This window comes from Cynocephalus volans, chromosome 8 (genome assembly GCF_027409185.1).
Source record: "Cynocephalus volans isolate mCynVol1 chromosome 8, mCynVol1.pri, whole genome shotgun sequence".
NCBI lineage: Eukaryota > Metazoa > Chordata > Mammalia > Dermoptera > Cynocephalidae > Cynocephalus > Cynocephalus volans.
This window is the reverse complement of record NC_084467.1, coordinates 109607074-109621865: the sequence shown is the minus strand read 5'-3', so window position 1 is coordinate 109621865 and position 14792 is coordinate 109607074. Positions and strand designations below refer to the sequence as shown.

Sequence of the window (14792 nt, the reverse complement as noted above, 5' to 3'; positions counted from 1 at the left end):
GGTAACTGCTGGTCACCAAACTGATAGATACATCACCAACCATACTATCCAAATGTTGAATCTGAAACAGATGCAGCAAACTCCTTTACCTACTTTGTTCTGAGACCACAAACTAATCTTAGTATTACCCTAAGTCCGAACTATTTACAATAGGAAAATCTGCTTGTTAAACTGATGACTAAATACATAATATCTTCTATTTCTAAAACCCTTTAGAACAATAAAGTGTTCTCATATATATTACCTCACTCAATCTGCACAGCAAACTTGTGAGGTATACTTCATGTATACTTCATGATCCTTTCTACACAATTTGAAACTGATGCTTAAATTACTTGCTCAAATAAGACTTCACTAACCTAGAGGCAGTTTATCATTCCCAGTGCCCCTCTTCCTCACCCTCTCTCTTCCCAAAAGTTCTCTTTCTTAGTTCCATGAAAAGAAGAGTAAGGCTGGGCTTCTTTCCATCAGCTCCCAGCATGCCTAGGCAGGATATAATCCTATCATAACATATTTATGACATAAATAAAACTCACTTGTGGATGAACAAGAGCAGATAACAGATGGTTAATCTCACATAGTCAGAAAACTACCAGTGTACCTCATTTTGTACTTAAAGAATTTTCTAGAAAGTATGGAAGACCTCACATACTTTTATTTTTTTCTAATTTTATTAAATAATTACATTGAAATTTATTTGACAATTTGTGAAGCAATTTATTTTGAAAAAGGAATTCCTATAGCATAAAAATTTCTTTAGGAAGCTTCCATATGATAACTAAACTGGTCCCTCAGTATTCCACAGAATTTTTATTCTCTGGTCAGTTTTTCTTTTTTCATCCTCCGAAATTTCTATTTTAGACTTTCTCCACTTTCCATCAGCTTTCCCCTCTCACCCCACTGCCATTTTACTCTGAGCAGATGACCTTAATTTCTGTTTCACAGAGATGCTGCTGACACTTACGTTGTTGATATTCACATCTCATTTTTACCTGCATCCTCTTCCTTTTACTAGCTTCTTCTTGTCAGCATTTAAACATACATATGTCATGCTACTCTTCCATGTGTTCTCTGCTTTTCCGTCTCACAAGCTTTCTTTCAGTTTTTCACATCCCATTTTCCTTTCTCCTTTAGGGCCTTTGTGCTCAATTTATGCCTGGAATTCTCTTTACACTTCCTATTAAAACAGACACTGCAGCTTACATCTATTTCATCCTAAAATTATATTCTCCCATTTATCAGAAATCACTGAAATAAATATATAATTTTTTTAGGCACCCTTTCTTAAAAATTGGTGTGTATTTTAAAAACTTTATTATATTGATAAGTTGAAATTAAAAAAAAAATTTTTTTTAACTTTTTAGAAAGCAGCTTTGCCATTCCTATCTATATGAGGTTCCTTAAATTTTTTTTCTCCCAAATTCTTTTCTTTTCTTTTCTTTTTTTGAGCCCCCTTTATTTTTATTTATTTTTAATCAGTACATTCTAATATGTTCTTGGGGTTGGGGAAGGGAGTAGGGCTGGCCCACAGCTGATTCTGTTGCTGGTCTGGTTATGATGGGGGGTGGGGCTAAAGCCCTGGGGGAGTTCCCCCTACTGCCCCCCACCCAGGCTTCTGGCTCCATCGCTGGCCTGGGGGCTGTCAGCAGTGGGCAGGGCCAAGGCCCTTGGGGGGGCTTCCCTCACATACTTTTAGTAGTAGGGGGCTTTCATTCTCTATAGATTTCTGTATTTTTTAAATCTTCTAATCTTTTTAATCCAGTGTTACTTTTTCTTTTAAATCTACTATTACTTTTACAACAATAATTAAGGTACTCGTTCAAGACCACAAAGCTCTACATAGTAAAGCTGAGACCAGAACTGAAGTCCTCTGCCTCCATCGGCACAGTTGCTTCTATGACAACACAGGTCTATCCATTCATCACTCCACATTTGCAAAGCACCCACATTGTGCCAGGTGGTACACCAGCAGCAACTGTCCTTGCCTGCATGGAGCCTTACAACCTAGTGATTCTTATCATAGTACATACAGAAATGACTTCTGACCCACCGGCTGTCCTAGACCAGTACTAATGTTCAGCATCAGTAGAGCAGAGAATTAAGAGCTGACCTTTGAACTATAGGCCAGCCTTGGACAGCAAATACTATAAATGTCTAGTCGATGGTACCTAGCCAGAAAGACATGAAGTCCATGCTGAGAAAGTCAGTGGCACTGCTTCCAGTAGCCCATCCCGTGGGGCTCCATCAACCCAAATCCCAAATCTCACCTCAAAGGCCACACGGTCTGACTGGTGTTGTCGCTCAGCCTCCTGCAACTTGGCAAGCAAGTCCTGCACAGTCTTCCTCAAGCTCTCGACACTTTCATTTATATAGGTGTCCACCTACAACCAGAGCAGGGAAGGGAAGGTGAAGCCACCATGTGTGTAACTTGGTAAGAGGAAGTACCCTCCCTGCCACACACACTGGTTTGGGCCATCTAGTCCAGACCAGCCTCACAAAAGAATTAACACTATGCAAGTGAAGAGTTAGTCTTGGGCAGCCAAAAGTTCTGAGTTATTCATATAAATACATTCTCCCTTCGTACCCTAAAGAACTCAGCTAGCCTCAAATAACCCAATTATTTTAGGACACAGTAACTTTTTACAAATGTATCAACTGACTGATTTCTTAACAGATATGTGTATGCCATCTCTATGTGTCCTGCTTCCCTCCATCAGACTAGAGCTCTCCAAAAGCAGGGACCATGTCCCCCTTTGGACCAGGGTTCCCCAAGGACAGGGACTATGCCACACTCTTCACAAGGGAAATGGCCCAAAGACACATCTTTTACTGTTCTCAGCACCTAGCACTGAGATCAGCATATAAAGGGTTACTGATGGATAGACAGGTTTAGGGTAAAAGTACCCACCGAGTCCAGGAATCTGATTTGATATACAAAAAGATGTTTCATCAAGGTTACTGCTTAGTCTCTCTCCCAGACACACCCAGTTATGGGCTGGTGGTTAGGGCTGAGCTGACATGTAGGATCTCACCCCTATCTCTGCTGCACAGGCACCAGACACTTCAGTTACAAGATTCCTGTAAATCTGACAAAAAAATCTCTGCACAGTGGGAAGCAGCAACATCTTCAAAGAAGAGCGCAGAGCTCTCAGTTGAGAAGGAGACAGGGTCCCAGTCACTGCTTTATTACCAGGTCCTGTGGGCCTTCATTTCTTTATCTGTGCTGCAGTGAGAAGATTCTTCCCATGCCCTGGCCTATAAGCTTCCCCAAATATAAGTAAGATAATATCTGGTAGGGCTTTGAGCTTGTGAGAAGAAAGAGGCTGAACAGATATTGCCAGGCGTTATTATAATTTGTTGCCAACAACATATTTGCCAAATATGGTGATGCAAGGGAAGGGGAAAATCCAAACTGCACACCTAAAGTGAGAGGCTAGAAGCACAACATTCTAAATCTAGATGTGAATATGTTTTCTGGTCCATTCCCCTATATCCTCACCTAAGTTGCTGTGCAGGTGAAAAGACTTTAAAAGGTCCCTGGAACATAATTATTATGTATTTATTTCAAACAGTGTTCTCATAAGATTATTTAATAACATGGAAAACTTTCATGAACATACTATCTCATATGATATAATATGAAGTGAAAAAAGTGAGTTATAAAACTTTACGTGTAAGAGGTAGAATCAACAAACTAGATTTTAATGTAGGAATGTGGATAGGTCCTAAAAACATGGTGTTGAGTAAAAAGGGAAAAAACAGAAAAAAGATACAGCACAAGTCCATCATGTAAACTGCAAACATATTATAGACATATTTAAAGTCATATATTAAATACATTACAGTGAGTATCTCTTGGCCGGGAGCGGGGGGAAGGGGCGCCAAGGGCAGAGACAGGTAGGGGAGACACGGGGGGCGGAAAAAAAAGTAAAACCAGTGGGAGGCCTTGATGAGACCCATGATGATAATGTGCCATGAACGAATGGGTAGGTCTGATTCCGCTCTGCACTTAAGGGCCCAAAACACCCAATCCAAAAAATACCCAACCAAGGAAACAAAAAACAAATATGCAATTTCTAGTATAATCTCAATATTATAAATACTTGTATATATTTGCATTGAAGGAAAGACAAAGAAAATTTCACCGAACTGTGATTTTTCTTTGGATAAATTACTATTGATATTTTTTTTCCTTCTTTCACTTTTTGGTGTTTCTGAATTTCCCAAGTTTTCTATAATAAGAATGTCTTGTATTATTATATGACCACAAAATACGTAATAATAACACATCTTTTTTAAAAAGTACAGCCATGGAAGGAAATACTGTGCAGTTATTCCGAAGAATGAGGTAGATTTATATGTACTAACATGGAAAGAAGGTTATAGTATACTCTTCAGTTTAAAAAAATAAAAAAGCAAGCAAGGAATAATTACCATGACCCTGTATTTGTGAAAAGTATGTGTTTATTATATACTACATGAATTTATACATGTTTACTTGATGTATGTGTATATATTAATACACATATGCTATTTAAATATGGTTGTCTGTATGTAGAAAAACACTCGAATATTGGCACTCAACTTTAGCCAAACATAAGAGCCACCTGAAGAACTTTTAAAAATCCTGATGCCCAGGCCACATCTCAGACATCATCTCTTTTAAAGCTCCCAAGGCTATTTCTATGGGCAGCCAAGACTGAGAAGCACTGCTCTAAAAGGATCCACCCATTTCAATCTGTTAGCAGTGGATACGTCCAAGGAGTGGGATTGGAGAAGGGAAATTTCCTTTTTATATTTCTCTGTGGTTTGAATTTTTACATCAAGTATTACTCTTTAATTTAGTAAGAGAGAATGAGAAAGTAATAAGCAAATGAGTCAGGGAACAGCAGATGCTGCCCCTGGCTAAGCATCAGTCATCATGGTTACCTCCATTACTTACCTCAGGTGGGCTACTGTACAGGGTTGTGGGACTCTGACAAAAGCCATTTGGCTTTTCTAGCACCACCTGTTCAAAGAAAAATAAAATTGGTATTTAAAATAGTGCCAAGCAACCAACTTCAAAACTTTATTCTACTAAGACCTCAAATCTTAGAGAAAGAAAGAGACACAGGGATAAGGGAGGAGGGAGAGATGGAAGGGAAAGTTGGAGAGAAGGAAAGAAAGAAGAAAAAAGGGAGGGAGGGAGGGGTGGAAGGAAGAAAGGAAGGAAGGAGAAAGGGAGGGAAGGAAGTGGAAAGGAGGAAGGGAGGTAAGGAGGGAGGGAGGAAGGAAGGAAGAGAAGGGGAAAGGAAAGGAGACAGGGAAGATGGGAAAGAAAGGGAAGGGAAGGGAAGGGAAGTAGAGGGGAGGGGAGAGGGGGAAAAAAAGACTTTTGGAGTTCCGTGGGAAAACAGAAATGAGAGAGAGTAGAGAAATGTGTGTGGCCTCGAGAGAAAATACCCTAACCTTGCAGGGAGGATGAAAGCTCAGCCTACAACTGTTCAGCAGATTGGAAAATACGTGTACAGCCTATTTTTCCAAGCCTAGGGAATACAAGCAGCTGCTTGCCACAAACAAAGAGTTTCCCTTGCCCCTAGGGATCCTGACAAGGTTTGACAAAGCATAAATCAAAAAGGAAAGCAGGTTTTGCTATAGTTCTTTCCAAACCAAAGCCTGATTATTCATCACATGACTGCTGGTTTGTACAAACAAGAGGCCTGGACTTCTGGGCCAGTCTCTCAGCACATTAGGGTCTTCTCTCACCTGACAGAGCACCTCCCACCAGCCAGATGTGAGCTCAGGTACTGAAAGTCCCACCATCAGCCACACAAGCTTGGTGTATGCCCAAGACAAAGGAACTTTCCTGGCACCACATGCTGGCCACTGTTCCCTTTAGAGGAATGGGTCAGGTGCTGCTGGAGAAAGGCCACCCCGCCCAAACCAAAATGCAAATGAAGGAGACACAACTCAGAATCTAGAGGAGAATGAGGGTGAAGTCAGGAGATAGCTCTGTTCTCCTGAGGACATTTCCATCCCAGGAAGGACTCATCCAATCTGTTTAGTCTAACATTTACTGATGCCTTCTGCCTCATAGACCCTGGGCTAAGCGTGAGGATACAGAGACAGTGAGGGAAGCGGGGGTGAACCTCTAACCTCAAGGTGCTTCCTATCCCAGGGTAGACATGGCTACATACACAGACAAATAACAGGCTATGACCAAGACTTCAATTTACACTACAGGTGTCATTCAAATTAAGCAAGATAAACTTAAAATAAATTTGGATTTATAGGTAATGATCTGCTTTATAAAACTGTATTACAAGAAGATTAATCACAGAATTCTTTTAGATAACAGGCTTTGCCAATAACTTACAATAATTTTAATTTATATAAATTCAATTTCTGTACAATGTTTTAGGAACAAGTGTACTTATAGGCTGATATGTGTAAATGCAAGTGCCCATCTGCTGGCAAGCACTAACTAGACTGTAAGTGATCAGAGAAGCCAGTATTGCCTACATTCTCTCCACTCCTGGAAGTGGTGCTAGATTCAATGTGCACTGGGAGATTGGTAAATGGGACTGCCTGGCACAACCCACCTCCTCAGCAGGGACCAACCATGGACCATTCCCTATTACCTGTATCTCCTTTCGATGGAGAGAATCTCCTGGATCCCTGTCAAGCTTGCTACTTATATCCTCACGGAGCTTCTGCAGGCAGTTCCTGGCCTGGCAAAGGAGGGCAAGAAACTTGAGCTTTGGGGTAGGAAAAGACAGCACATCCACCTTTGTGCCCCATCCCCAACCCGTAATACTATGAGTCAGACACGGTTCTAGGTATTGGCTCTGGGAAGGAGGAAGGGACCCTGGCCAAATTGGGGCTACAGATAACATTCTAGTTGCAGAGATACACAACACAAAAAACAAATAAGTAAAATGCATACCGTGTTATATGGTGATAAATGCCAAGGAGAAACATGAGCCAGGGAGAGGGTTAGGAAATGCTGGGAAAGGTGGCTGATTTTAGATAGGATGGCTGGGGAATAGTGTTAGGCACGTGGTATTTAATAAGTATTGTTGATTAATGAATTGGATCCAAGGGGTCAAAAGTGATATTTGACACATGGGAGAACATGATGGCTCTTCAGAGATATAAAGGGAACAGAACGTAAAAAACTGGAACCCATAAAAGAAGGAAGCCAAAAAAAAAGTGAGGTTTAGAGAAATGATGTAGGCACTCCCTCAGAGGGAAAGGGTGTCCACCTCCTGGATGTACTGGACCTCACTCTTCAGCTGGTTAATATTCTTCTCATGGATCATCTTGTCTCCAGACCTCCCCTTCAAGTACACCTGAAATAAGTTAAGGAACCTCAAGTTAAACTAATTTCACATCAACAGGCAACCTCATACACTACTGGTGGAGGGTAGAGTTACCACCAATTTACTGGGTGGCAATTTGGTGATTAAATCAGAAAACTTTTAAAATATATTTACTTTTTGACCTATCAAATCTACTTCTGGAAATTTATTCTAATGCAATAAAATTTAGCTAAATGGTATATAGGTATATTGGTATAAACATTCACACATGTATATATAAATTCATGGAAAGGGGGCTGAAGGTATATACACCAAACTATTCAGTGTAGGTCCTTCTGTAGAAGAGGGGTATAAAAGAGAATTTAAACATTTTGCTATGCATACCATGCTTGAATCTTTTACAATTGAGAAAACATGTCTGTATTACTTGTATTACAAAACACATACACAACGCAGTAACATATTATCTTCAGCAAAATATTGTGTATGGTTGCAAAAAATGGAAACAAACAAAATGCTCAGCAATGGGGGACTAATTAAATAAATTATGATAAGTCTATAACAGAATATTATGCAGCCATTAAAATGCCAGATATTTACATTTGTGGATGCAGAAGATGTATAATATGCCATTACAAATGGGAGGCAGGAGGAGATTGTTCAACAGAGTTTATAACATAATTTTATTTTTTTGAAAAAATACATATGTATAGGAAAATGTCTGGGAGGACATACAATAAGGTGTTAACAATAGCTACATTGATAGAATTATGGGATAGTTTCACTTTCTTCAAGAAGCATGCAATGATTTTGAGTAAGAAAAAGAAATTAATTAAAGGCATCCAGTCTGGACAGAAAGAAGTAATACCATTTCTATGTGCAGATGATATAATCTTGTAGACAGAACATCCTAAGGAATCCAGTAATAACTATAGAATGAATAAACGAGTTCAGCAAGGTTGAAGAATACAAGATCAATACACAAAAATTAGTTGTATTTCTACACCATAGCAATGAACAATCCAAAAATGAAATTAAACAATTCTATTTATAAAAACATCAAAAAGACAACAATAGAGATAACTTAACAAAAGAAGTTCAAGACTTGCATTCTGAAAACTATAAAACACTGTTGAAAGAAATAAAAGAAGACCTAAAAAAAATGAGCATTCAGCTTTCAAGGATAGGAGAAGACTTAATACTGTTAAGATGGCAATACTCCGCAAATTGAACTACAGATTCAACATAATTCCTATCCAAATCCACACTGGCTTCTTTGTAGAAACTGATCCTAAAATTCACATGGAAATGAAAAGAATCCTGAATAGTCAAAACAACCTTGAAAAAGAACAAGGATGGGGACTCTCATTTCCCAATTACAGAGCTACAGTAATCAAAACAGGGTGGTACCGGCATAAGGACAGACATGTAGATCAATGGTATACAACTGAGAGTCCAGAAACAATAATCTAATTATAATAATAACAATAATAAAATATTCAACTGACTGTTGACAAGGATGCCAGGACAATTCAATGGAGAAAAAAGTCTTCTCAACAAATGATGCTGGGACAAGTGGATATCTACATGCCAAATATTATGGATTGAATTGTGTCTCCCAAAGTTTAATGTGTTGGAGGCTTGGTCCTCACTGTGACAGTGTTAAAAGGGTGGGAAATCTTATTATGGTAGTTGAAAGGTGGGGGCTTGAAGAGGTGATTGTGAGGACAATGCCCTAGTAAACGAATTAATAAGTTGATGGTTTAATGGTGGTCATGGGCATGGCTCTGAGGGCTTTAAAAGGAGGAGGAGTTAGCTCTCTCTGCTCTGCCTTTTTCGCCATGTGACACTCTGTATCACTATACAGAGTCACCATAAATAAGATCCTCACCAGATATATTCCCTGGACTTTGAACTTCCCAGCCTCTGAAACTGTAAGCAATAAATCTTGTTTCTTTACAAATTACCCAGTTTCTGGTATTTCTGTTAAGCAACAGAAACGGACTAATATACCAAAGAATAAAGTTGGACCCCTTTCTCATAATATACACAAAACTTAACCCGAAATGGATCATAGACCTATTTGTAAGAGCTTAAACTACAAGTCCTTGAAGAAAATATAGGAATAAATCTTTGTGAGCCTGGGTTAGGCCAAAGAGTTATGTATGACAAAAGCACAAGGAAAGAAGAAAAAATAAAATGAACTTCATCAAAATTAAAAACTTCCTTCAGTGACTGTGAGGCTGGGGAGATCCTGGCCCAGCCAAGGATGTCAGATCTCAATGTACTCCTCAGTGCTTCCTGGACCACCACCCAACCCCCATCTCCAAGCCAATAAAATGGTTTGGACCCTCTCCCCCTTAAAATTAAAAACTTCTGTGATTCCAAAGATATCATCAAGAAAGTGAAAAGACAAGTGAGGGCTGGCCGATTAGTTCAGCTGGTTAGAGCACAGCCTTATAACCCCAAGGTCAAGGGTCTGGATCCCAAGACCAGCCAGCTGCCAAAAAAAAAAGACAAATGGAAGAAAACATTCACAAATCATACATCTGATAAAGGTCTAGCACCCAGAATATATAAAGAACCCTTATAACTCAACAGTTAAAAGACAACTGGATTTTTTAAATGGGCAGAAGATTTTAATAAATATTTTTACAAAGAAGATATACAAATGGGCAATAAGCACATAAAAAAATGCTCAATATCATTAGTCATTAGGGAAATGCAAATTAAAACTACAGTGAGATACCACTTCACACCCACTAGGATGGCAGGAAGTGGTAATAACCCAAATATCCATCAGTTGATGAATGGATAAACAAAATGTAATATATCCATTCAACAAAATAGCATTCAGCCAAAAAAAAAAGAACAAATACTGATAAATGCTATAACATGGATGAACCTTGAAAATATGCTAAGTGAAAGAAGCCAGACACAAAAGGTCACATGTTCCATGATTCCATTTATATAAAATTTCCAGGAAAAACAAATCCATAGAGACACAAAGTCAATTAGTGGCTACCAGGAGCTAGAAGGAGTGACTAAAAATGTTCTGGAATTAATAGTGGTGACAGTTGCACAACTCTGTGAATATACTAAAAACCATTGAATTATATTATACTTTGGGTCAATTGCATGGTATGTAAATAATACCTCAAAAAGTTGTTTTTAAAAAAAGAAAAAACAATGGGGCTGGCCCATGGCTCACTTGGGACAGCATGGTGCTGACAACACCAAGTCAAGGGTTAAGATCCCCTTACCAGTCATCTTTAAAATAAATGAATGAATGAATGAATGAAATATAAATAAATAAATAAATAAAAATTGTTTTAATTTTTAAAATAAGTTCCGTAAACACATCTCCCACCTGTCTCCACAACTTCCAGCAGCACCTAGAAAGGTCATCCCATCCATCGCCGTGGCTGGGGCCAGATTGCACCAAAGTCACTACAGGCAGACTGTGGTCTCTTTGTGTAAATTAAGATCTTTCCAGGAGATGGCAAAGAACTAGTATCTCACGACTGGTTCCTTCCAGTCAAACCATAATCTCCCTTTGGCAATGTAAGCTGCCCCCTCTCATGTGCTTATAGGAAGAAAGAGAGCAGGAAGAAAAGGTGGCGATGAACTAAGCTTACCTTAATGATCTCCTCATGTCCATCATTGGATTCCACCAGTTCTGAGGCCAGAGCATGACCAGTTGAATGGCCAGATACCATGGCATAGGTCTTCCTGCCTGCCTGGAGGGAGAGAGAGAAGTGGCTCAAAAACCACATGGCAAGCTCCGAATTCCTGCCCCCTGACCAATGCAGAAGATGTGCTCCTCAAAAGACTTACAGGATTAGTCTGATTTTACCCTCCAAAAAGTCTTTTCAGAACCTCTAATCAAAGCCACACAGCAGCAACAACACCGGACAGGTAAAGTTAGTAGAAATCACAGGTTAGTTTTCATTTTAGTGGGGGGTCTCCCCATCCCTCAAAGCAGTGCACAATGGTGAGGTCAGTGGGATGTGTCTGAAAGGAGATGCTCCAAGCTCACAGCAGCAGAGATGGCTCCAAGCAGCACTGGAGGAGGGGTCAGCAGCAAGGAAGGAGAACTGGCTGAGGCGAGGACTCACCCCACCAGAAACCTCAATACCTTCTGGGCTATCTGTTCAAGTTCATCTCCTGTCAGTTCACTCTGGAGAGTCAGCCTGAGAATGTCCACGCTGCCCTAATAATGACAATGACAGCAACAGTAACCCTTTACCTTTTCAGTCTACAGGTACAAAGTACTACTAGTAGAGGTGCACTATTGCCAACCCTGTGGAGTGGGCCTTATCATCACTACTTCACAGGCAAAGAAAACTGAGGTCCAGAGAGGTGGTGTTAGCTTGCCCAAGATCAGGTCTTTCCTGGGTGTTGGATGTCTCTGGGGCCACCTGACAGTTCTCTTTCCACCACACCACAGACTACACAGCATATTGCTCTGTACAGCTCCAGAGGATTCTCCGGTTCTCGGATTACAGGGAGCAAATTGAATGGATCCCCCTTCCCCAATCATGGAGAGGTCATCTCTGCATTGGTCATCCCCAATCCAGAATTTTTGCTCCTGACAACCAGCCAGGAAGTTATTCATGCACTTTACAAGACTAGGATATCCTTCCTGAACCAAACTATAGGGAAAGTACCTGAATCCAAACCCCCATTTCCATGAGCCACACAGAAATTAACCAAATGAAAGCAGGCAAGATAATAGGTATTTATCTAGAGATCAGCCTAATTTCAAAGGATGAAGCAGATTTTCTTTCATCACTCAAAGAAGGTTAAAAAAACACTTTGTGGGGAAAATAAAAAACCTAAGGGAAAAAAGATGGTGAAAGGGAAAAATGGGTGGCTGGAGATTTGGGAAGACAATAACACTGAGGACCAAGAAGGCAGAGTGGACCAAACCCTGCCAATAACCTGTGTTATTTGTGGAGGTGGATGAAGGGCTTAGCCACTCAGGGGCTCTGGTTTCCACTAGAAAAATAAGGGATTAGACTAAGTATCTCTTAGGCTCCTTCTAGCTTCTATACTGTGACAGCATGAGAGTGGAGTATATGCCTCTCCCAGGCAATGAAGGAAAGATGGGTGCTGAGCTACCCAAGGATAGAAATGACCTTGAGTCATCTGGTCATCCCCTGCCTCAAGGACCAGTAGCATAAATACCACCTTACCCTTAGCAGGTTTTTTGGGGGGGGAGGGACCAGCCACATCTCGCTCAGCCAGTGAGCGCACTGGCCATCCCTATATAGGATCCGAACCCGCGGCGGGAGCGCTGCTGCGCTCCCAGCGCCACACAGCGCTCCCAGCGCCACACTCTCCCGAGTGCGCCACAGGGTCCCCTTAGCAGGTTTTAAGGAACCCTCCTAACCTTCCAACTTGCTGGAGAAAAAGATCAATCTATGGTCAGAAACTGAACTCTCGGTGTGCTCAGATACTTAACTTTTGGTGTTCTCTTCTATGAAATAGGAATACTATCATCCAACTGAGGAGTTTTTGTTGAAGACTAACTGAAAATGTGTGGAGGTTACTCTGTGCCACACAGGAGGGAGATACTCAAACATTAGCCTCCTCCCACTTCTTAGAATGAACCCAAATTTAGGGATGACAGAAGACACTGCCACAATGGGCTCTAAGCTTTACCAATCCTGACAAAGTAGCTGGTTTAACAAAAACATTTAATTCCCAAAATAAAAGCCATATCCTTAGTGTGGCATACAAGGCTCATAAAGTCTGAGTCAACCCACCACTCTAACTACTGTCCTTTATTGCCCCCCCGACACCCCCTCCATCCAATATATACCATGCCTTGCAACTTCAGTGCCTTTGCTGGCATCATTTCCTTTGCCTTAAATATCCTTTCTTCCCATTTTCACCTGGGGCATCTGCAAGTCCCTGAAGAGTTCACTTTCAAATGCCACATCTTCCATAACACTACCCTGAATCCTGTGGAAAACACATCTTCCCTTCCCTCAACTCCCTCGGCATGACAAGGCCTCCTATGGTGTCTGCCTCTCAGTAATTTGTGTTCTATGAGAAATTGCCCTTTCTAACTGTTAACTCCTTGATGGCTGTCTGTCACAGCCCTTAGTACAGATACATATTTTCTGAATGCACAATGAATGCTCCATGACATCCAGACCAAGAAAACATTACAAAAGAGAGAAGAGGAAATGATTTCAAAATAGCCAGAGTGAATGCCAATTCTTTTTCCCCAGGACACAGGCAGGCACTTTGAATAAAGCACCATCTCCTCATACCTGGAGGCAGCTAGGGAAAGCCAGGGCATCCTTCAGTCAGAATGAAAGAGTTATCAGCCAATGAAAGTCATCAAGTCTGGTTTATTTCATGAACACAGGCATTCCTATTGGGAGAGCATAGACAACTAGGCTGGGTCAAGGCCCTGAGAGATTATCCTATCCATTTATGTCATCAGAATCCCAGACAGGGAGGAGAAAGGGGTGAGTTGAAAAGGTATTCAAAGAAATAACAGCTAAAAACTTCCCAAATTTGGCAAAAGACAAACCTAAAAATTCAAGAAGCTGAGCCAACCCCAGAATAAACCCAAAATTCATGCCATAATACATCATAATTAAACTTCTGCTAACTAAAAACAAAGAAAAAAGTCTTGAAAATAGCCAGAGAAAAATGATACCTTACTTACGGGGGGGGGGGGAAATAATATGAATAGCAGCAGATTTCTCATCAGAAATGACAGAGGCCAGAAGGGACTTTTTTTTTTTTTTTTTGGTGGATGACTAGTACGTTGGATCTGAACCTTGACCTTGGTGTTATAACATTGTGCTCTAACCAACTGAGCTAACCAGCTAGCCCCTGCATAATATTTTCAAGTGCTGAAAGAAAAGAACTGTCAATTCAGAATCCTATACCCAGGGAAAATATCCTTTAGGAATGAGGCAGAAATCAAGACATTATCAGATGAAGGAAAACTAAGAGAATTTCTCACCAGCTAACTTACACTAAAAGAATGGCTTAAAAAGTTCTCTAAACAGAAAAGAAATAATAAAAAGAAACTTTTGGAATGCTGGGAAGAAAGAAACATGGATAGAAAAAATATAAGTAAATATAATAGGGTTTCCTTCTCAGGTTTTCTAAATTATGTTTCATTAGAGATGTCAGATGTGGTTTTTTGTTGTTGTTCATTCTTATACCTTGATCTGATGTGGCTTTAAATGTATACAGAGGAAATATTTATATTAATATTATAAATGGGAGAGGGTAAAAGGATGTAAAGGAAGAAAGATTTCTCTTGTTCACTCAAACTGGTAAAATGACAACACCAGTAGACTGTGATAAGTAATGTACATATAACGTAATACCTAGAGCAACCAATAAGAAGCCAAACAGAGGTAACACTAAAAAACACTATAAATGAACCAAAATGGAATTCTAAAAAGTGTTCAAGTAACCCACAGGAAGACAGGAAAAAGAAAACAGAGAAATGAA

The 14792-nt window shown here is 40.2% G+C and overlaps 1 protein-coding gene across 3 annotated transcripts in view; it reads right to left on the bottom strand.

Annotated features, from left to right (window-relative positions):
- The window catches only part of TUFT1 (tuftelin 1), a 41665-nt gene that overhangs the window by 9632 nt on the left and 17241 nt on the right, over positions 1 to 14792 (bottom strand). Inside the window, exons 2-7 of one of the 3 annotated variants that reach the window (XM_063106343.1) lie at positions 11440 to 11514; positions 10940 to 11041; positions 7245 to 7331; positions 6621 to 6710; positions 4943 to 5008; positions 2268 to 2381 (exon numbers count right to left, since the gene is read on the bottom strand). In XM_063106343.1, the coding sequence (XP_062962413.1) occupies positions 2268 to 2381; positions 4943 to 5008; positions 6621 to 6710; positions 7245 to 7331; positions 10940 to 11041; positions 11440 to 11514 (534 nt within the window). The remainder of the gene's footprint in view (positions 1 to 2267; positions 2382 to 4942; positions 5009 to 6620; positions 6711 to 7244; positions 7332 to 10939; positions 11042 to 11439; positions 11515 to 14792) is intronic. The other 2 variants (XM_063106344.1, XM_063106345.1) reach the window with 2 other exon arrangements.